Source organism: Cavia porcellus, unplaced genomic scaffold (genome assembly GCF_034190915.1).
Source record: "Cavia porcellus strain 051 isolate PalLab524CR breed Dunkin Hartley unplaced genomic scaffold, mCavPor4.1 scaffold_8, whole genome shotgun sequence".
Lineage (NCBI taxonomy): Eukaryota > Metazoa > Chordata > Mammalia > Rodentia > Caviidae > Cavia > Cavia porcellus.
In genome coordinates, this window is record NW_026947491.1 from 41,502,478 (window position 1) to 41,526,764 (window position 24,287).

Sequence of the window (24,287 nt, forward strand, 5' to 3'; positions counted from 1 at the left end):
CACAAAGCGTGGAGCCCATGGGCAGATTGCAGCAAGGAACTCCAAAATCAGAGACACCAAGCCATTTTCAACAAGTAGGGATGGTTACAGGTTTAGAAATAGGTTTGAACTGAAGGTATAAAAGTCTTTGGAGAGCAGCCAGGTGTGGTGGCTCATGCCTATAATCCCAGAATTCGGGAGGCTGAGGCAGGAGAATCATTACAAGTTCAAAATCAGCCTGGGCTACAAAGTGAGCTCGAGGCCAGCCTGCATAGAGAGACCTCATCTCAAACACACACACACACACACACACACACACACACACACACACACACACACAAAGTCATTCATGGACAGTGGGGCAAGAAAACAAGAAATCAACAAGCAAACCCCTTCTGCAAAGCAGTGCCATGTGTGGGCTGCCACCACCAAGGGACAGCTAGATCCCAGCCCCTTCCAGTGCATGGGCTGGGAAACAAGAGCCAACACGCCCCCCTACCCAAATACACTGTAAGCGACCTACTGGAGAAAGAGGCTATGATGATAGCTATTGAGGTGAAATGCAATTTGATACATGTGGTGTTTGGTGTTTCACTGACTTTGCAGGTCTAGGGCTGGTGGTCTGCCCATCTATTAATATTCAGAGGATTACAATATGCAGTGTGGCATCTATGGGGGATCTCCTTCTGAAGGTGGTAGCCATTGTGAATTCCCTATTATCTTGAAGTCCTGTATCATTTTCATTGTTTTGTTGGATTGCGTTTCATTCTGTTTTGGTTTGATTTTTTTGTTATACCTAATAGCACAGGCAGCTGTTTCAAAGATGGCAAAGATACATTATGGTAGCCATTCTGGATTCACTATTGTCTTGTTTTGAAGTCCTTTATTGCATTCCTTTTGTTTTCACTGGTTTTGTGCTATTGTTTGATTTTTACTATGTCTGAAGTTATCTGCAGCTATTTTGAAGACATCAAAAGGCATCATGATTCATAATGTTTTGAAGTCCTGTATCTTTTACACTGCTTTGATTGGTTTTATTGTTTCATCTTCTTTAAAATAAAAAACATTTTTATTCCAAAAGGAAAAAAAAAATCATTGGAGAAGCTGTGACTGTCAATGATAAAGCACAAGTGAAGCTGATTACAGAGAAAGGTATCATGCAGACAGCTTTCAACTTTGACGAAAACGTGCCAACTCTGGAATTGCATAGCACTGCTCTAGGTGATATAATAAAGCTAGTAGTAATACACAAAACCCACACACCATCAAAAACAAAACTTCTTTTTTTTTGAGGGTAGAATATATTTATTGAGAGAAAAAAACCTTCTGTCTAAAGAAAGACAGAAGGGGTCCTGAGCAGGTTGCCCAAGACTCTTGTCTTTTTCTAGGGATTTTTATAGAGTAAAAACCATGGGTTCAAGGTAGGAAAAACTGGGAACTCACAAGGCAGATGGGCATAAGGTGGGACAGAACTATATTAGCCAATAAGATTAATAGTTCAGGTAAAACTGATTACATTAGGGACAAATGAGAAAGCAAATCAGGTAGGAAGCGGGCATTTCTTAGAGTTGTGACCTTCCCCCAGAGGGATGGGATAGTGACTCCAGGGTGTTAGGGAACTAATTAGAGTATCAGTCCCCTGGATAAACATTTTACAGAAGTTTACATTAAAGCCTGTCAGAGGTGTTCTAATATTTTTCTCTCTAGTACTATTGTCTAAATACAGTCAAGCAAGGAGTACCAGTAACTTTAGCAACTAATTTAAAATTTAACTTGTCTAAGAACAAAATAATATAGCATTAAAGAAATATAACATTATAAATTTTACATTTTAACTTAGATTCACATTATTTTAATAAAACTATGAGACAAAGCAATTAAAAACAATGGCAAATAGCAATTATCATAAGTAGTTATAAACAAGTAGCAAAGACAAAGCAAAATTTGAAGCATAAAAATTAGTTCCATAGGGACTGGGGATTTAGCTCAGCGGCATAAGTGCCTGCCTTGCAAGCCCGTGGTCATGAGTTCGATCCCTGATACAAAATAGTTACATAATGAGTCCCAGTCCAGAGTCTATGAAGCAAAAGCCAACTCTCACCTCTGTCCAGTGGTCTCGGTGGAAGACCTCCAAATGACATAGGATAATGAAACCCCCAATCTACTATGTCTGAGCATTCATGTTCTCTAAAATCGAAGAATGAATTTTAGGAAAAACGGGGGTAGAGTAGAATGGAAAAAAAATATATATATATATATTTGGGGGGGGGGTACCAGGGATCAAACTCACAACCTCACACTTACCAGGCAGGCACTTATGCTGCTGAGCTAAATCCCCACCCCCCGAGTAAAATATATTTATTGAGAGAAAGAAACTGTCTGAAGAGAGACAGAAGAGATCCTGAGCAGGTTGCCAAAACTTCTACTTTTAAGAGTCTGTTATTGCCAGGTGGCACATGCTTGTAATCCCAGCACTCAGGAGGCTGAAGCAAGAGGATCACCACAAGAGAGGTCAGCCTAGGCTATGTAGTGAGTTAAGGCCTAAAAGCAAGACTCAAAAAAAAAAAAAAAAAAAAAAGACACATACTCATATAATTTTTATTATAACTTTTTATTACTTACTATGCTGAACTTATAAATTAAAACTTATCACGGAAAGATACATATAAGAAAAAACTATATAAAGGGTTCAGTACCACCCATGGTTTCAGGTCCTACTGAGGGTCTTGACCCCTGAGGATAGGATACAAATATGTATGTATCCTCTACCTGAAGCTTGAGGAGTAGGTAGGTCCTATCGTAAAGCAGAATCAGCAAGACTGAGAGCCATGCTGCTGTTCGGTCCCAGCTGTGGGAACAGGTTGCCTCTATGTGGACATAAAGATAACCCACAAGATAACCAGAAGAAATGAGTGATGTGTTTGGGGAGACAGCTTCCTTGGAGAATTTTTTTTTTTTTTTTTTTTTGTCTTTCTCATTTTTATCGGTACCAGGGATCGAACTCACAACTACCTGCTTACAAGGCAGGAGCTTATGCCGCTGAGCTAAATCCCCAGCTCCCTTCCTTGGAGAATATTGACTTCACTGGAGAACTAAGTCCCAAATGTGAGCACCCTCACACTGCAAGCACCTTTGCCCATTGAGGTGAGCCAATGATCAGCGTCTAGAGGTATAAACATCCAATAGGGACACTGCTGGAGGGATCAAAGGCTGCAGTGGTCCAGCTGCTTCAGCATTTGTTTGTCTTTCCCCACACAATCCACTCCCAGCAGGAAATTGAACCTTACGCTCTGAGGATCTTCTCTGGTACAGGAGGTATGATGAAAACATAGACCAAATGTTTCCATCTTTAAAATTTACTACAATATGAAACATATTGCCATTATCTCTCATAATATTCCCCCTCAATCTGAACACACTGCATTGTCCTTGCCATTTTCTGAAGTCTAGAAGTCCACTTTCATGTCTTCACAGGTGTGATCAACAATGTGCTAGATGGTGCTGCTGAGTACTGTCTAATATAGAGGCAGGCTTATACAAACATGGTGCCCTCATCTACCTTATTCATCACATCTGGTACTGTGTGACTTCTGTTTCTTTCCGTAGGTCAAAATGAATATGAAAAATAAACATTTTTGAATTGACTAAGGATATCAAGACAGTCACACCCACACAACTAAAGACACAAAAAACAACTTCCAGAATTGCTTCAGAAAGTGGCAAGAATGTTCAAAGCAAGAGAGAGTTAATGGCAATGTCTCTTTTAACTATAACCATTTTTTAAAAACTTTGCTTTAGCATGTATTTTATCACCCTGTATATTTGATCGCATCACATAGTGGGAAATTAACTCTTTGTAGGTACTGGATCAGGGTGTCAGGAAACGTAGCCCCACTGTCAATTAGAGTGAGTAAAGTCCGTAATGTTCAGGGAGTTTTTGTGTACGGGGATGCGTAAGGAAGGATGCTGTTCAAGGCCCTGTTCACTCATCTTTTACATTTATTGGCCAGTTGGTGCTTCCGTACTACCCCCCAGCATTCTGTACTGTTTACATAATTTAGTATATTAAATACCCATAAATATTTAACTTAACTGCGAACTTTTTTGAGTAGGTCTCAATATGCAGTGCAGACTGGCCTTGAACTTGTGGTGATCTTCCTGCCTCAGTGCTGGGATTACAGGTGTGTGCCACTACACCTTGTTTTTTGTTTTTTTGAGAGAGATTCTTACTATACAGTTCAGATTGGCCTTGAATTCCCTGTGTAGCCCACGAAACTGGCCTCAAACCCAGGATCTTCCTGTCCTCAGCCTCCTGCTGGGATTACAGGCAGGCAACACCACACTGGGCAACTCTAAACTTAACCAAAATTTATTCTGAATATTTCATGAAGAAAAACAAACCTTCTTTTCTTCAATTTTCCCACGTCATTTTGTGCTGTCCAATAATTTAAGCATGAGTTTAAAATTCAAGGCCCTTTGTTGCCATAGGTTCAGCTCATAACCAAAAATAACTTTTATCCCTAATAAATTAACTGTACAAACTAATGTCCTCTGATCAAAATTCAGATCCTTTCTGGTATTCTATTACTATATTCAATGAAGAAGTTATCCTTTTTTACACTAATCTCTGTGCAGTACTAGGGATTGAACCCAGTACCTCTGCATTGAGCTATAGATCCAGTCTTTATTTTTATTCTAAGACAGGATTTTGCTAATATTCTAAATTCCCTCAGCTGGCCCAGAACTTACAACCTCTCACCTCAAGCTCCTAAATAGCTGGGATTACAAGTATGTACCTCTAGCCCCAAGGAATTCACCTACATAAGGAAAAACTGTTTGACACTCAGTAACAAACACAAATTGTTGCTGCTGAATTAAACCATATGATACATGCCTAGTTATACATACATCAAATTCAGGAACATTACATAAATTGAAGAGAATGGAGGTATGTTAAGATTCTAAACTGCCATTATTAGCAAGTGAAATAATCAAGTACATCAAAGATGGAGTGAGTGGCAGTGTTAGAGCAAGAGATGAGGGACCTGCCACCACTAAGCACTGGGCCCCTTTCCACAGATCTCACATTGCAGGAAAGTAATTTAATTAAGAAAGCACCTGAAATTCAAGCTGTTCCACATGAAGCACTGTTAAAATTGAAAGAGGGTACATATTCCCGTTTGCTAAAATCAGAATTATTTTCATGGCTAAGGTTTCTCGGACTAGCTCCGAAAGTAAGCAACTGGTGCCAACACTGGCACACAGGACCATTTCCCTTCTCGTTAATGTGCCATCAATTCCTGTGTAGGGCAGTCTTGCTTTAACTAATGCTGCACAATCCATTTACTTCTTCTACATTAGTAGACTTCAAATGCACCTTGGGGAGATACGACACAACAGCAAATACGGACCCACGCTAGTTTGAGGCTTGCAAAGACAGGAAAAGAAGTAGCGCTGAACACGAAGTTTAAAAAATAAAGCCTAGCAGGATGCATGTGCAGGAGGGTGCAGAGAGGTGGGACCCATCCTCTGTCAATTTGCTGAGGCAGATGAGCCCCGCTGTGAGAGCTGCCCCCTCCTGGGAAAAAAGCCAGGAGGTTGCCTCCACTCTCCACAGCGACATATTAAGCCTGCAACTGTTTACGTTCAATCTCAGATACATTCTGTTCACCAGCTTCAGAGTTCCAAGAGCAGGTGCCTTCAGTTAATCATCCCAGCTCACTTCAGAGTCACTTCCAGCAGTGAAGGATAGTCCAGGCAGCCAGCAGCAATTTTTTCTTTTTTAATCTGTACTGTTCTGGTCTCCAAAGACTAAGTTTAAGTTTGGTTTTTTTGTTTAAAGTACTTTCTTCAAAACAAGAAGATAACAATCATAGGACAAATCTAGGACTTCAATTTGGACAAACCAAGAAATGAATGAAAAGAGAAGCATACTCCTGAAGGTGGTAAGGTTGGGGTAGGTGCATGGAGCAGGAAATGGAGATGAACAGTACTCAAAATGCTTTGAAAGTTACTGCCCAGGACAAGAAAACCAACTTCACATTCATTTTAAAAAAGCTATTTACTTTTTTGCAAATATCATCCTAAATAAGTGTCTTAACAGACAGGGTTAATATGAATCAGAAATAGGCTATGTAAGAAAACCATTTTTACAGACCCTGGAAATAATTCTAACAGAAGATGCTCATATTTATCTGACTATAGCTATGTTTCATAGAAAAATTTCAGCATCCAAAGTGCAAAGACAAAAATGACTGACTTTTCTTGCCACATGAAATACTGATAACCTTCCTTCACAGCTACTGTTGTTAGTGAGATGCCACACATGGACAACATACTGACCTAGAAACAGGGCTCCACTGGACAAGGAGTGGGAGATCAATCAGAATGAATTCAAGTTTGGAGAATAAAATGGCTTTGACCTCAATCAACCCAAAAATCTAGACAGAGGTCCATTAGAGATTAAACACTAGCTGTAATATCACATTTTTAAGGTTATGTCACTTTATACTATTAAGACCTAATCAAACCAAATTACATCTAAGCATACTCCCATCACTAGTTCTGTCCTTCACCTATCTCATTTTTATGAAGGCTCCACACTATAATTCAGTCCATAACGGGAAGGAAATCCCGAGTTCTGAGGAGGAGCCACACTAATCTCTCTTAAATCCTTTCTTTACCCTGCCCTCCCACTTCCCACACTGAAACAAGTCAGTCTTACTAAAGAAGCACAATTGCCTCAGGAAAATTAGTTCTTAGTGACATAAGTGAAAAGCCATTTCATAAGCAGCATTTGGCTTTAGGCCAAAGGTATGCCCTCCACCCCAAAAAAGATTTAGAATAAATTCCATGTTACCACTCTATTCATGTAAAGAGTGCCAATCTAAAAGCTCCAAATGACAACCAGCACAAGGTGCTGATGTTATGTTACTGGGGGAAAAAGAAAGGGAGATATATATAGTTTTAATAAAACCCTCATGCACAATTAAACTTGATTAAAGGCCTGGAGAATGCTAAAAGTAGTAATGAGTACAGAAGGCTGCAGAACACAGTACAGGTGTGCCTCTTCTTGTAGTTGGTAAATGCTGGGAAATAACAGGCAGATGTGACTTCACTTGAGCATTGGAGAAGCAAAAAAATTGCCTTGTCGTCCTAGGTTGGTGGCAGACTTGGTTTTGCTTCCAAACCTACAAAAAAAAGAGAATAAACTGGGAAAGTATACAAAAAAAAAAAAGAAAAAGAAAAAGAAAAACAAGTATGCTATTTAAAATAATTGACTAAAAGTAAAGACCTTCAAGAACCTTCTTTAAGAAAGATATCTATGGCTTCAACTTTTTTTGAGTCTAGTTGCTAGCCTACAGTCCAGTCTAATTTTCCTTAGGGTAAACTTCTAATATGCTAGGAAAGTAGTACATGTTATCTATGAAGAAAGCCAATTCTCTTACCTAGGAGTGTTCCTGGCGAGGGTGGAGCGAACTTTCTGTGACAGGGAGCTTGAAGAAGGAGTCTTGAGAAGCTGGTGCTCAGGAGTGGTCACAGGCCCCAATAAGCTCACTTCAAACAAAGTTCAGACATATTTTTGTAAGAGGAGGAAAAATAAATTACCCTTGAAGACGGCCAGTGTTGTGTTTTGTTTTGTTTTCTGAGACAGGATCTCACTATGCAGTTCAGGCTGGCTTTGAACTTACTATGTAGCCTAGTCTGGCCTCAAAATCATGGTGATCCTCCTAGCTCAGCCTCCTGAATGTCAGGACTATAAGCATGCACCACCACACCTGGCAATGGCCTGTTTTAAACTATTTTCTGAAGCACTTTAGAATGAAGGTTAAACACTTAGGAAGGGCATAGATCATTTTTGTTGTATCTTATGACATGCTGGTGTATCCTATGAACTATGTAGGCAACTATTCAGTGAACAGTTGACATTCACTTGCTGACTTACACCATTTTCAAACCCAAAATTCACGTACCTAACTCATGGACATTTAACTTTTTTCTTTTTTTTTTTTTTTCGTCTTTTTCGTTTTTATCAGTACCAAGGATTGAACTCATGACCGCACACTTGCAAGGAAAGCGCTTATGCCGCTGAGCTAAATCCTCAGCCCCGAACATTTAACTTTTATTTTAGAAAAAACAATACGTTTCCTTTAAAGGAACTTGCACTAATGAAAAAAAAAAAGGGTCTCCAATGCCAGTCAAGTTGGAATGAAAACACCTTATCCATAACAAACCATTGATAACAACATATGCAAAACTCTCTTAAGAGGCCAGGGATTTAGCTCAGCCTAAGTGCCTGCCTGGCAAGTGCAAGATCGTGAGTTCAATCCCTGGTACCTAAAAAAAAAAAAAAAAAAGCAATCAAGTTAGTAAAATATATCAAGAAACATAAAAATGCTTAACACGTTCCTGCTGGCTTGAATCTCTGGTAGTATGTGCATGACTGCCCCATCCAGCAGCCTGACACTGGTGGCAGAAGTGGTAGTCACATATGGGATAGTCACACAAGTACACTTGGCAGTAAGACACTTCCATTACGTCCCTGTCATGAGTATGTTGTATTTGGTTAATCCCCACTCTTACTAGTTTATTTTTAGGGTGGCTACAGCATTATTCGTAATCATGAAAACTTGAAAGGTAATGTCAATCTCTAACAAAACACTTAAGTAACTTATTATTTACAACTATAAAAATGGTAACAGAAAGAAGAGAAAGGAAAAGAAAGGGCAAGGGAAAGGGGCAAGGAGAAGGGGAAAGAGAAAGAGAAAAGAGAGCAAGAAAGAGAAAGGGAAAGGGAAATAAAAAAGGATGGGGATGTGGTTCAGTAGTAGAACACTTGCCTAGCATAAATGTGGTCCTGGGTTCAATTCCTGATACCACATAAACTTTTAAAAAGATCATACAGTAAAAGAAAAGCAATTCTCATAATATAGTAAGTTAAATAAGAACAAATTATGTCTAAATTACCATTATCTACATTACAGACATAAATTCAAAGGGTAGGGATACAGTTTAGTGGTAGGCTGATTTCCTAGAATGTAGGAGGCTCTGCACTCAATTGCTAGCACAACTAAGAATTTAAAAAAAGTTATACATCCATATAAATAAAGGAATACAGGAAAAGTGAAAAAAATAATTAGGATGGTGAGACTATAAAAATTTTCCTTTCGAGTCAGAAATTTCTAAATAAATTTAACTTTCATTAAAGAATATGAATTTTAAATAGTGCTATAGCAAAGACAGGGAAAGGAATACAGTATATAATCGAAACTAAAGAGAGACAAGGTCCCAAAGAAGCACAACTTAAGCCTGACCTTTAATATCTGGTGTCTGTGGTGTTGAAAATGCATTTGCATTTTCAATGACATGCAGGGGGTCAACGTTTTCTTGTTCCACGATCATGAATTGACTCCAGTATTCCAAGGGCAGTGAAAGCAGGCGCTCTACCACCTAAAGAATACCAAATATATTTGCAAACTTCCGAAGCTCAAGGTTTACTTTTCACCGTTCTTTCATGCTATCATCCTGCTCAGTTCTCATACACACACAGACACACAGACACACAGATGCACGCATGCATGCACCTACCTTGGGTTGACGCTTAGTGTCCTGTAGCATTGTCATCGGGTCTGGATTAGGCACAGCATGGGCAACTATGGTAGGGCCAAAGACTTTAGCCAGATTGGGAATATCCATTTTAGTGCTTGGACTCTGAGCCACCCTAAGCAAAAGAGTATTAATTAAAGACCTATTCCTCTACTTAAATGCAGACCAAATATAAGTTCTACACGAAGAACAATTCATCTCTCACATTCTCTAACATCTATCCCATCTTCTCCTTGGAAAATTCCCTAACTCCCAAAACAAGTTTCTGCTGTACTCACCTCTGCAAGTGAATCATGAGGAAGGCTAATGTGTCCCTGTTGGCCTGGGGCAATTCACCAACAGCCTGATACATGGCAGCTATGCTGTTGTCTTCATCTGTGATTTCTGTAAATGAAAAGACAGCACTAAGAGGTCTAGACTTCTTTCCCCTCACAGCAGCCTTCCAAGATATCGACCACAAAGTCTCATCTATACCGTAAGCTTCTGAAACTTCTGATTAGGTTCATGACTATATCAGACTCTAGCTTCATTAACAGAACACTGGCCAACAGCTCAATATTAGGAGTCAGAAATTTTTAAAAAATCACCCTCATAGTTACGGAAAACAGCTGGCAACCTATCTATTAGGAAGAAAAGATAGACAACTACAGTGGCAATTATCAAGAAGGTAATCGAAAAATAAGACATATTTAAGGGCCTACTGTATTGTGTACCAGACATTGTTCTAAATGTTAAGGATAAAACAAACAGAAAGTCGCTGTGTCAAGGAACATACAGTCTATTGGAGTTAGTCAAAACGCAAATACAACTCAAGTGGTGATACGTATAATAAAGAATATATGGTGTATGAGAAGCTAGAAAGTAATGTGAGCTATTATTTTAGAAAGGTGATCATGGAAGGTATTTCTGAGGACAAGATACCTGAAGAAAAACTTGAAAGAAATAAAGGGACAAACATCAAGGCTGAGACAATGGCACCTGTGAAAGAGCTGAGGTGCAGAGAAAGCTTGATATAGTCTAATAAATGGAAGAATGCCAGGATAACTGAAAGGCGAGAAGGGTGCTGGGCAAAATGGTGTTCAGGAGCCAAACCATGTCTAATCTTTTGGGCCATGTTAAATAAAGCCTGTGGACCTTAGTCTAAAAATGATGGGAAGACACTGGAGGGTACTAAGGATAGAAGAAACATCATCAAACTTAAATTTTAAAAAGACCATTCTAACTCCTTAGGAACATCATATTATAAAGGACATAAGCAGAAACAGGACAATCAGCTAGCAGATCCTTACATATTCAAGGGGGCAAAGCATGTCGTAAGGCATAGTTGTACTTCTATTACCCCCTTCAAACAATATTAAATTTAAAATATATTTTATAAAACTGCAGACAAAACTTAACAATGGATCAGTTGGCCAAAAAAACAAGATCAACAATAACAAAAGAACCATGTTCACAACCTCGTACAGTTTAGAAGAGGACACATTCACAATTATTCACCCATCAAACTACTTGAAAATCTATTATATTTCAGGTACTGTATGGGCAAGGGATAAAGGAGTAAAAAGAGTGAAAAATCCCAGCTCTGGTGGAATATACATTCAAGTATTAAGATCTGCCCTTACCTGCTGCTTCCATAAAGGTTTTGTTCAACCGAAACGTCAGAAGGGGTTCTTTGAGGTTTCGAAGGAAATCTTTCAGAAGGCTGCAGATGGCATGGATATCATCTACTTTGCTGAGAAGGGGTACAGTTTTCACTCTGAGGAATTTCTCTTTCAGCTCTTTTACTGTCCGGTCACAGCCTGATATCCTATATAAGCCTGTCTATTATCAAGATAACATTTTTATTTAGGAATCTCATAATTATTAACACAAATAACAAATTCACCCTGTCCCAGGGCTGACTCTTACCTCAGTCAGGCCTCGCTGCTCAATCTCATTTACACAGTGGACAACAATAGAAGGAATCATTGGAGAAGTCTGGGACACAAAATCAGCTAAAATTCCCTAGAAATAAAAGAGCTTTAAATTATTGCTTATACTATTTAGACCAACAAAGAAAGATCATGTGTGAAGAACCACCTCCAAGGGCTGGGTGTGTAAAGCAGTGGCAGAGTGATTGCCTTTCAAGGGCAAGTTCCTTGGTTCAATTCCTTCTACTACCTTCTCTATACCAAGGAACATCATAACTTTTTTTTTAATAGGGTCTCACTATGTATTTCAGGTCTCAAACTCACAATGATCCTTCTGTCTCACCCTCCTGAGTGCTGAGATTACAGGTGTTGTGGTATTAAAAAAGAGACTATTGATACTTGTTCCTACTTCCACATTAGAACTGATTTATAATCAAACATATCACCACTCTTGCAAGAACAAATATTAAGATCACCAACTATAAATGCCTCCCCACCCAGTAAAGGATAGCAGAAAGCAAGCCATAAAAAGATTACAGGTAGGGTCAATAATATAAGTTAACTTACTACTATAAAAAAATCTTTTTATACTTTGATTATTCTCATTTAAAAAATTTTTTAACATTTTTCATAATTGAGCATGATACACACCTACCTACAGGAGACAACTCCATGGTTCCATATTAGAATATGAAAGAATTTTTTATAAGTATATATGTATGGATAAGAACTCTTAAGATCAGAAAACCTAGCTGGGCATGGTGGCTCACGCCTATAATCCCAACACTCTACGGAGGCTGAGGTGGGAGGATTGTTGTGAGTTTGAGACCAGCCTGGGTTACAAAGTGTGAGCTCAAGGCCAGCCTGAACTGCATGGTGAGACCCTCGTCTCAAAAAAAGACAAAAAAAAAAAAAAGATCAGAAAACCTGGGCATGGTGACCTATGCCTGTAATCCCAGCATTAAGGGAGGATGAGGCAATAGGAAGATGGCAAGTTCAAGTCTTACCTGGGCAAACAATTTTAGTGAGATCTTGCCTGAAAAACAAAACAAAACAAGCCAGGTCTGGTGGCGCATGCCTGTAATCCCAGCACTCAGCAAGTTCGAGACCAGCCTGGGCTAGAGTGAGCTCAAGGCCAACCTGAACTGCATAGTGAGTCCCTGTCTCAAAAAGACAAAAACAAGGGCTGGGGATTTAGCACAGCAGCATAAGCACCTGCCTTGCAAGCGCGAGGTTGTGAGCTCGATCCTGGTACTGACAAAAGAAAAAAAAGGGTGTTTAAGTGATCCATGACAGAAGAACCGATATTAAAAAACTGCAAAGTCCAGAGGGCAAAGACAAAAACAAAACAAAACGATGAGAAAATAACATAAGTAGATGTTTTCATTTTTGTCTTATTTATACAATCCATAATTTCTTAATGAGATTTGTAGATTTTTTAGAAATAAGTGACCCTAAAAAAAAGAAATAAGTAACCTTATTGTTTTCTGGGATTTTGTTTCCTAAGATATAGTCTTACTACATGGTCCAGGCTGGCCTCAAACTCTTGATCCTCCTGCCTTAGCCTCCTGAATGCTGGGATTACAGGCATATGCCATCATACCCAGCTCCAAAAACCTAATCTTGGAATATTTGGTTATTTGGAATATTTTTAGCAAGAGAAAATAATACAGTTAGTATTATATAATAGCTGGAATTCACATTAAAATAATTCAGTGTACAGGTTTGGGAGGAAGAAAAAAGAATAAATCAACAATGGCCATGAGAGCTGGGTGTGGTGGCTCATGCCTATAATCCCAGCACTTTGGAGGTTAAAGTAGAAGGATGGCTGCAAGTCTGAAGCCAGGCTGAACTACATAGTGAAAGGATCCTGTCCCAGAAAACCATGTATGACTGAGACTTTCCAAAATAGGATAGGATAGGAGGAAATGAGAAAACTAGAAAAGAAGGGAAGGGAAGGAGAAAGGAAAGAGAATAAAGGAAGAGGAATAAAGAGACAGTGAAGAGGAGTTTGGTTTACAAAGGTTATTAAACAAACCCAAATGTAACTTGACTACAGGTTAACATTTTACAACTTCTATTCACTGTTCATGGAGGGAGATCTATTTGGCATTGGCAATTTTAGAACAAAAACTGATGATAAAAAGCATAGGGCATACACCCATAATTTCAGTACTCTGGAAGACTGAGCCAGAAGGATTGCAAATTCAAGCTCAGTCCGGGGAATTTAGCAACTTAGTGACACCCTATTTCAAAGTTTAAAAAAAAAAAAACTGAAGAAAAGGGCTGGGGTTATAGCTTAGTGTGAAGGCTCTGCATTCAATCCCCAGTATCACCAAAAATATAAAGCAAGCCTGACACTAAGCCTTTGAAAAGCTAAAGAAACCCACCAGATAGTTCCAGAAGTCATACCTCTCCAATTTTGACAGGTGTTCCTGTCAGGGTAGGAATGCAGGGAAGGGGACAGCGTTCCCGACATTCTGGATGAGAGACTACACGACAGTCTCGACACTTTAGAGATAATTTGCCAAATTTTATCCGCTTTCCGCATGGAACACAGGATTCAGGTTTAATAACCTGAGAATAAAATAGGGCAGAAGGAAAAAAATAATTTGAATTACAAAACTGTCATCAACCAACATTAATGAGCACTTAGTATATATGTAACAACTCTTGAGTCCTTGACACATTTATGTAACTTTCACAAAAATCCTATAAAGAAGGTTATGTTTTCTTCATTTTAAGAAAACTGAAACAAAAGGAATTTGCCTAATGCTATCCAACTGGAAGACAGCAGTGTACAGGAGTGAAAAGAGTTTGTTGACAAGGAATCAAAAAGCCTGGATATTAAATCTACTACTTATTCACTGGAATGAATTCCTACAACCTCTGGTTAGTATGCTTGGGTTTTTAGAAGGAAATCAAGTTTACAAAGTTAAAATATTTTGAAAACATAGTGTTATACTAAAGCATGAAATAAGCATGTATCACAAAAAAGTGCAAACAATTGTTTTTGAAAAGTTACTTTAATTTAGTATCATTCAAAGAATAGAAAGATACATACCTCCTGGAACCAACATTACTTCCAGAGAGTAGGATTGAAAATAGGAAGGGAATTCAACAAGTAACTTTAAAATACTAAAGAATTGGGGCTGGGGATTTAGCTCAGCGGCATAACTGCCTTACAAGCAGGCAGTCGTGAGTTCGATCCCTGGTACCGATGATCCCTGGTACTGATAAAAACGAAAAAGACAGGGGCTGGGGATTTAGCTCAGTGGCATAAGCGCCTGCAAGCAGGCAGTTATGAGTTCGATCCCTGGTACCGATAAAAACGAAAAAGACAAACAAACAAACAAAAAAAACCACTAAAGAATTTACATTTATTCCCAATATATAATGCTTTCACAATTTAAAAAAATATTACTTTCACAATTGAAAAAAACTACATGTATCCAAAAGAAAATGAAACAAGCATAGACTTACCGTCTTTGAGACAAAATCATGCAGACGCATTCCGCCATTATTCTGTGGTGTGCTTGTGGTGTCTGTCTCTATTCTTGACTCCACTGGTCTGTTGACCAGAGTAGAGTCACTGTTCCAAGGTTGTAAAGCACCTAAAAAATTACACTTTTAACTATTATGTTGCATCTGCATTTTAGCTCCAATTTCAATATAACTAGTGGATAAACCATAGCCTGTAACCAAAACCCGAAGTAAATTCCAATGGGCATGTAAAAATGCAGTTTCAAGAGAAATTAGTTGCCAGGAATGGTGGTGCATGCCTGTAATCTCAGCACTTGGGAGGCTGAGGCAGGAAGACTGCCTCAAATTCAAGGCTAGCCTAGGCTACACAGTGAGTTGAAGGCCAGCCTGCACCACAGAGTAAGAACCTTTCTCAAAAAAAAAAAAAAAAAAGACACAGAAGCTGGTTAATCCATTAGTGGTACAGACTAGGCTAACAACCTAAAGGTATGGAAGGACAAACAAATCTCTGGTCCTTAGAAGGCAGCAATAAGAAACTACCCATTACAACCAATTCCTGTCTCAAGAAGGTTCTAAGAAACCAATTCTCTCAAATTTTACCAGTGGATTCACACAGGCAATTTAGTCACAAGCACAAAAGACCTGTTTTCCTTCGGCTCCTGGTCCAATATGGCACAGTCTCAATAGTTGACACAGCTTCAATGGGCCCACCATCATTGGGAACAGTCACTGTCGTTTTTGCAACTATGGATTCATTCCCCTGGAACAAAATTAGTAATGAGAGACCAATGAACATCAAGTCTGACTTTTCACTGCAGAGTGTTTTGGAGTCATGAAAAATTCCTGAATCTTGGTCTATGGCTTCAGCTCCAAACATTCTCCAATAAAATCTCATTTTTTTAAATACAAATGTAGGTCATAAGAGTCAAATATAACTGACAGCTGTTTATCAGAGTAATTCTACGTGTATGAATGATAGGATCTTATTGTAGGATCTTATTGTATAGACACACTCTCATAAAACATCTCTCAACATAATACCGCAATTTTTTTTTTGTCTTTTTTGAGATGGGGTCTCGCTATGCAGTTCAGGCTGGCCTTGAGTTCACCTTGTAGCCCAGGCTGGTCTGGAACTCGCAACAATCCTCCCACCTCAGCCTCCCGAGCACTGGGATTATAGACATGAGCCACCACGCCCGGCAATACTGCAATGTTGACAGCCATTTCAATGTTCTGGGCCACTAATCTATGTATTCAAGAACACCCTTCTCTTTACCTGCCCTTTCTTACCTGGTCTGCTGTGGAGCCAATGGAACGGGTTTTCTTTACAGGCCCAGGGGGTCCATCAACAAATTGTTGGCTACTAGATCGCTAGAAAGGGAACAAAGATCAAACACTTTAGTGCCAAGTATATATGAAGCACAGAAGATAAAACAAGTTCATCAGACACCTAGATTCAAGTCCTAAGGACCAAGGCTACAATAAGAATCAATGTGCTCTTTTGTTGCCCATTGCTACTTGAAGACTAAGTTGCATAAGCACAAAAATGTTCTCAGTGCCCCAGAAAAAAAGGAACAAGCTTTGGAGAAATTTGGATGACAGCACCAGAAAAAGTAAAGCTGTAATCCTATCTTAGTACATGAGGTCTTTGAAAACACATTAAGTAGCCTAAACAAGCACGCACAGACAGATCTCTATATCCTATTACGCACACATTTCATCTGAAGCTTATATTAGAGCACAAAAGTCTTACATAAAAATTCATATTGAGAACTCAAAATAAACTTAAGTATATCTTTTTCTACTACATGAATGAATACAGCCCAGAACAGTGAAACACAGAATCTTGTCCCAAATCACTACAGAAATATTAATACCATTCCTACAGTATTAATTCGTTTATAGTATGGGTTTAACAATGGGTAGAGCAGCATGTCAGAAATGCAGTATCAGGACAAATTTTACAAAGAATGCTTTTTATTGTTACTTTGGAAATAGGAAACACACGCACATACCCTCTTTTGTCTTTTCTTCAGTTTGAAATTTTTCACCAAAGAAGAATCCCAATCCTGTTGAAAGTAAATTTTATTAATTTCTTTCTCTGGGTAACCCTCCCACAAGTTCCATGCACATAAAAATACAGTGAACTTGCAAGGTTTCTTAAGTCAGAATACCTAACTTACAATTTGAGGAGAAAGACAGAGGAGGTCTCCAGTGTTATAGCTATAGGTCTACAGTAAGTTAACATGCTTTCTTTCAAAAATTGAAGCTATTATAATAGAATCAGGAATCAATACTACAGGGGCAAGAAAAGGTTAAAGAATCACTTCTATCGTGATTATTTCTGTTCTCTGATCCTTTATTTCTGGTTATTTTTGTAATTAGTTTTAGAACTTACAGAATGTTAGGCACCATACTGATCATGTTAGATGTGATTCTTGACCTTAAGGGATTGCTACTGTCTCATCAGATGTTTTGTACAATACTGCCATTTTAAATGTTCAAGTTTAGGTTTTATGTCTCTCAACATTCCTATTCCTTGGGGCCTAAAAGAATGGGTTCACCACTGAAGAAAAATGTATCTTTTACTGTGGTTTAGTTTCAATTCACTTACCTTAACCATGTGCATTCATTTTAGTTGTCTATCAATGATTCTCCTACTCCTGATTATTAATGAAAAAACAGTATCTAGAAACAGTTGCATGCTGCAAACAGCAGCTCACTAATTTTACTTCCCCAATTCAAGGTCAAGTAATTTAGCTCCTGGTTGTCTGTTTGTGCTTCAGTTACAACAGGTATCACAGCACAGCTCTAGCTCAAAAATCAGCTGCTGATATATTCTTGTTATACTATTTATCCCAAAACTATTCTATATCATTCCTTACTTCAAAAAAGAGCTGCTGGATATGAAGGTGATCTGGCTGCAACATCCGTCACCCCACTGACTGTCAGGGCTGATTTGGGTGGTCTGGCTGGCCAGGCAGGTGCCCCTTTCCTTCCTCACGAGCATCCCGCCTGAAGCTGAAGCTGTGAAGCTGTGTGCTTGGTCAAAGAGGATGACTATCCCCAATAGAGGAGGACAGTTTCCTTGGTCAAGGGTATATATAACTGCATTCCCCTGCTAGAACCTCTAACCAGCTCTCAAAGAAGGACTGCCTAACAATATCTATAAAACAGTCATTTTATCCCCTTAGTCAAACACCTAATTTGAATAGAAAATCCTACATCATGTAAAATTGTCACTGTTTTTGCTATGTCAGAAAATCAACCACTAGTAACTTCCTCTGATTTACTGCATTGTTTTCTAGGTTTCAGGCAGCAACAGAAAAGATACACCCACCAATAAACTACTAGTCTCCTGAATATCAAAGACTAAAATATCAGATGACCTTTTCTGCAGAACCACCATAAGAGAAGGGTACTTCCTCATAAAAGCAGGGTAACAAAGAATGTAGACATGTTAACAATTATTGATCAAAGCATTACATATAATGCCTAGAAATTCTCATCACATTCTTTTGATTAAAGTTCCAGAAACTTGGTTTCCTTCTAATTACGAAGTGTCGCTAAGCTTTCCTTGAGAACCAAAGTTCAGAAATAAAACCAAGTTTACTCCCCCTGGGATATATTCATGCTAATTTGTTTTTTTATTGCTGTGGAGTGCTAATAAGTCAAGATAAATCAATTACTACATGCAGCTCATAGAGATCCTTTAAATAAAACTCAACTTCATGCCAAATCCTGAATTCTACGTTTATACTTCCAGAAACTACACAAATGCTATAACCAGTTTCTTACATACACGCCAATTTATATTTTCAATTGCTAGCTCAGTATCTGTAACATATCAACTAATGAAGCAATAATAATAGGCAGAGGTATCCAAAAGAGAGAATGGGAGAGATACTCCTAAGAGAGCAGGGTTAAGAAAACAGATAAATCTCAGAGACCAAATGTTTATTACCAGAGATTCATCAGTCTTGTCAAAGCTGATATCTGATAAAATGGAGCCAGATTCATCAATGGTTGACAGTCTAGAAGAATTAAACAACACAATATCAGACACAGGGGACTACAGAACATAAAATCTGCCAACACTCAAAAAAGTACTTTTGGTGTGGTAATACGAGCAAGTTCATGGCTGTAGCTTCTCTATGGAGACAACTACAAGCTTAACCTTTAGTTGGGGTTTGAGTTGCCTTAGTTGTGGTTTTCATGGAGAGTGCGTTTTTATGTACAAGTACAGTTGCAATATAGTTGCTTTTTCAGCAAAGGACTTATAACAGTGACAGCTACAGCCAGGGATATGGGTGGTATGCCCTGCAGAAAAGTGAAGTTCAATTTGACCCCAACTGTGGCTGCTTTCTATGATAATATTACCCAGCACTGGTATTTTTAAAGAAATTAAGCCCATATATCTTCTCAGTTATAAAGATTCCCCATAAAACAACCAGGCAATGAAACAAATAGCTCTAAAGAGTGCTGACCTTTCCCTACTTATTGTATTGGGGGTGTTAAATTTAAAGCCTGGCTGAGACTATTTTAAATAGTGATACTGAGGAACCAAAATTATTGTCTCATCCTGGTTCATAGCAGCCTTTCTAAACAAGAAAAACTACCAGAGTTCTCTGGAGAGTAAACAGTAAAAGTATCGCTGAACTGCCACTTTCACCTTCAGGTTTTTTAACAACATGCAGGATTAGTTATTGATGTACAATTTAGCACCAGCATCAGAATTTCACCTGTGATGAAAACTAACCTAAAAGGCAAGATTTTAAAATAAGAAAAAAAAGAGGGCCAGGGATGTAGCTCAGTGACATAGCACCTGCCTGGCAAGCACAAGGTCATGAGTTTGAATCCCAATACCAAAAAAAAAAAAAAAAGAAAAAAAAGAAAAAATAACTAAGTAAAAATAAGGAAGTCCCTATGCCTTTCTTCCCCACCATCCTTCCTTCCCCCAAGTCTTTTTCTGCTTTCTTCAGTACACATTCCAAAAGTTACTTCAGAGTTCAGATAACAGGAACTTCTGACAACTGGGTTGCTTATCATCATAAAACAACAGATGCAGTTACTCTACCTTTTGTTCCCCGCATTGCCACTGGATGGTTGGCCTCTGTTGAGAAAAGCCAGAGCTGATTTTTGCTCCTCACTTAGTTGAATGCTGCCAGATGTGTCACACATGAGCATCTCTCGAATCAGCTGAATCTGTCGTTCCTACAGACCAAAGCAGATAAAACATTATAACTAACCAAGGAAAGCTTCACCTCAAATTTATGGGACAGGCAGACCAGCATTATGTAAATGGGCCTTCAGGAAGGCAGCTATACCAATAGCATATTAATTCACATCAAGCTCAGATTGTGGTTCTGATTTCTGACTGGTAAAATGAACTCTAGAATGGAGAGGCTTCCGCTACAAGCCTTTAGATATAACTGCCAGTGTAAGAGAAAAGTAGCACAAAATGAGGGTCCCAAAATAGATAGCAAAAACACTTTAGTCTCATTTTTATCAGGACAATTAGTGGCTTCTTCTGTGGATTAAAGCAATCACTCACCTTTCTAAGTGGTGGAGCAAAATGCATTAAGATGGATACAAAGCAGTAACATACAGACACCAGACAATATGAGCTTACTGAAGCACCTAACATAAAACCAAAATCAATTAGTCCCTCCTAGCAAATGTTTTCCTGGCACCATAACCCACCCTAGCACAGCAAAATGATATGCTGTACTTCAGTCACACTGCTCAATGAGTTGAGTACATCTAGCCCTTTATTCTGAATTAGAGAGCAGTGATGTACAGAAGAGTTAAGTGTTGCTTTACCTATCTCAATACCAAAGGACTATTATTCATGGAAGGATTAAAATATTCTGGGGTAGCACTTATGACCAATAACTTGTGATGGATCAAGTACATTACAATTTCCCTGCCTTTCCTCATTTTAATTATTTAAATTCTCACTTGAAATCTGTCTGTTGAGTAATACTTTCAAGTCTAAAGAAGAAAATAAATTTAATTTCAAATTATAAACAGCAAAGTCATAGGCTGCAATTTCAACTCCAGTTAAAGGACAGGTTGCTTATAGATCTTTAATACAGCAGAACAAGTGGGTGTATGCGGCAAGTAGAAATATTATCAGATGGTGCTTCCCTTCTCCCAACACCACTGTGCTAATGGAGAAAAACAATACACACCAGCTTCTCACAGTCAGCCTCAGCTCGCTGTCTCCGTTTGATCTCCACATCTACTTGATTACGTGCATGCTTTAGTTTAACATCCAGAGCACTACGCTCAGTCTCTGCTTTCATCAAAAGATCCTTGAATTTCCCCAGCTCATGGTCTGTCTTCTGCCACTTCTTACGGAAATCCTCAAAGTCCTTCGCCAACTGGATGAATTCTGAGGAACATTCAGTGAAAACTGTAATAACTCAAGTATAACAGCTCAAATAAATGAGTGCTATAGTTACCGTTAGTCCAAATACATAATAAAGCTGAACTATTGGCAAATCCAGCTAAAAATAATCAGGAATGCATCCTGGATACATCTGTTACTCTAGACAAGAGCTTTGTGGGGAGCAATTCCTGATTCAAACAGGCCACTTACTTCTGATTTAGCCAGTGGCATCTGCTATGGAATAGGTAACTCATCAGTCACCTGGCTCCAGATGTAACATCAACACTGAAAGCTCCTGAACAGAAGGCAATCAAAGGGGGATATCTTTGGGGCAGCTGTCACACACCAGGACAGTTATAGCTATAAAACAAAAACAACCTCCTCTGTGGTCATGTGTTATTGCAACAGAGATGTTAAACAGCAAATTCAAATATAACTGTCATAATATGCTCCAGTAGATGTAGATTAATATTATAGATGTCTAGACCTGTAATTCCACTCAGCTATATAATTATGCAAGTATTGATTTGAAAGTAAAGAGCCAATTTGCTTTTGCTGTTTAACACTGCTCTGAGGGGTATGTAAACATTTCAGTTGCAAACACAGAAAAGAAGCTCCTATTAGCTCTTGGAAAGTTACTGAAAGCAGAATGTGGACTCTCTTCAAATGTCTGCTTCCAAGATAGCACTGCTTCCAAGGCAGCACCTCAGAGCTACATAACACTGGTGTCATCATTCTTAACACCCGCTATTGGTGAAGATGGTTCTTCTATAATGCACTGCAGAAATGCCACACAGTTTTCTAGTTAACCTCAATCTATCTTTAACCATCATTTTCCACCACATCATGGAAAAAAGTTCCAAGCTGCATATTACTGCTGGTCAAGCTAACCTAGCTCATAGCTAAAATTGGGCCACATTCACACAAAGCTAGCTAATTTCTAGGTATCAGGAGTACTTTTCCTATGTGAATTTAACCTAAGAAACAATATGAAGTTTAAAATTCAACTAAGTTTCAGAGTTATAAATTAGGACACCAATTCATTCTAAAGAAACCAAGTCATAAAACTTTAATATTAGCTGGGTGTGGTGGTGCGCTCCTTTAATTCCAGCACTCGGGAGGCTGAGGCAGGAGGATTATTGCAAGTTCAAAACCAGCCTGGGCCACAAAGGCTAGCCAGAACTGCATAGTAAAACCCTGTCTCAAAAAGACAAAAAAAAAAAAAAAAAAAACTTTAATATTTAGTAAACAAATTTTAGCAAAACAAGGTGTTATAACCCAGGAATGTTATACAATACAAATATCATGAACCAAAAAATAAAGTATTACTGTGTAAAGAGTTATAAACAATATGCTAATTTAGTTAAAAATCTGGAACATGTTACTTTTTTATTTTTAAGGGCAAATATTGGGGCCGGGGGTTTAGCTCAGCAGCACAAGCACCTCTCTGGCAAGCACGAGGTCATGAGTTCGATCCTTGGTACCAAAAAAAAGGCAAATATCTTTTTGGGGGGATGTACTGGGAATCAAACTCAGGACCTTATGCTTGCCAGGTAGGTGTTATGCTACTGAGCTATACTCTTTTGCAAATTTCAACATTTAGATTTATAAGATAAAAATATAAACAGGAGGCTTTTTTTTTTTTTTTTGGTTTTTTGTTGTTGAAGCTAAACCAAACATCAGTTCATTTTGTCTTTTTGAGATAGGGTCTCACTATGCACGTCAGGTTGGCCTTGAGATCACTTTTTAGCCCAGGCTGGTCTCGAACTTGCAATAGTCTTCCTGTCTCACCCTCCCAAGTGCTGAAGCATCTAAGCAAGTTTTTTAATTGCTGTTTAGTGTGATAATCCACCAAGAAGTACACTTACAATTTGTGCATGCTAGGGAGATATGTAATGTTTGATTTCAAAAACAATGAGAAATACTCTTCCACTGTACGGTCTAAAAATTTTCTAGCTCCACATTGTGGTCAGCAACATAGTACTAAGTGTTAGATACACAATGAAGTATTTACTAAATTGAAAAATAATCTGAGACTGGAAAGATTTCCATTCAACGCTTGTTCTTTATGATACTTCCTCTTGGTAAGTCTTATTAAGTTTGGACTTATTCCTATTAACTGCTAATTGGCATACGTTAAAGGTGTAACTGAATCAAATAAAGATAGAAGCTAAACCAAACATCAGTTCATTTTAAGAACAGAGGTAGAAAATTGTTGACTATACGGTTGAAAAGTGTGCTTCTGTTCTTTATTGTTACAATGAAATGGCCAAGTAAGAAGTTCTTAATATTAAAAAAATTTTTGAATAATGAATCCTTATTTTAATAGTGCAAAATATTAAATTATTGGGCCAGCATGGTTTAATTAGATTCCAACCAGAACATTTGCATGCCTGATTTAAGATAGGCCTTTAGACTTTTTTTTTTTGGTCTTTTTTCGTTTTTTATCGGTACCAGGGATCAAACTCACGACTGCCTGCTTGCAAGGCAGGCGCTTATGCCGCTGAGCTAAATCCCCAGCCCCAAGATAGGCCTTTAGGTACAATTCTGCTGTGAGAAAAATTTGCTAGAATTGAGTCAAAAAGCACTATGGACCTTAGACCAGAAAAATAAAATTTTGATTTTATAAATCAATAAGCTTGGTATTATTTAGCTAAAATTTGGTAATTTTTGGGTCCGTTTTTGAGTCATAATTCAGTCTGGTATAAGCTCTGTCAAGAAGCACACATTGAAAAGATTTATTAAATTCAGAGTCCCTGCTTTATAAAACTATATACATAATAAACTGTATAAAGCTCATCTATCAAAAAGAAGGAAGGTACCAGACATGGTGGTACACACTTTTAATTCCAGCCCTCTAGGAAGCTGAGGCAAAAAGCTCTCAAGTTCAAGCCAAGTCTGGACAATTTATCAAA

At 38.4% G+C, this 24,287-nt stretch overlaps 1 protein-coding gene across 6 annotated transcripts in view; it reads right to left on the minus strand.

The window, feature by feature from the left end:
- Window positions 1-3,319: 3,319 nt before the first annotated feature.
- The window catches only part of Racgap1 (Rac GTPase activating protein 1), a 34,831-nt gene continuing 13,863 nt past the window's right edge, over window positions 3,320-24,287 (minus strand). For all 6 annotated transcript variants that reach the window (XM_063254719.1, XM_063254721.1, XM_003475789.5 and 3 more), the window contains 15 exons: window positions 21,173-21,375; window positions 20,056-20,192; window positions 18,943-19,012; window positions 16,994-17,047; window positions 16,269-16,349; window positions 15,621-15,738; window positions 14,979-15,109; window positions 13,908-14,072; window positions 11,494-11,589; window positions 11,208-11,406; window positions 9,864-9,969; window positions 9,568-9,700; window positions 9,294-9,429; window positions 7,428-7,536; window positions 3,320-7,169 (listed from right to left, as the gene is read on the minus strand). In XM_063254719.1, coding sequence (XP_063110789.1) covers window positions 7,094-7,169; window positions 7,428-7,536; window positions 9,294-9,429; window positions 9,568-9,700; window positions 9,864-9,969; window positions 11,208-11,406; window positions 11,494-11,589; window positions 13,908-14,072; window positions 14,979-15,109; window positions 15,621-15,738; window positions 16,269-16,349; window positions 16,994-17,047; window positions 18,943-19,012; window positions 20,056-20,192; window positions 21,173-21,375 — 1,814 coding nt within the window. In that variant the 3' untranslated portion in view covers window positions 3,320-7,093. The remainder of the gene's footprint in view (window positions 7,170-7,427; window positions 7,537-9,293; window positions 9,430-9,567; window positions 9,701-9,863; window positions 9,970-11,207; window positions 11,407-11,493; window positions 11,590-13,907; window positions 14,073-14,978; window positions 15,110-15,620; window positions 15,739-16,268; window positions 16,350-16,993; window positions 17,048-18,942; window positions 19,013-20,055; window positions 20,193-21,172; window positions 21,376-24,287) is intronic.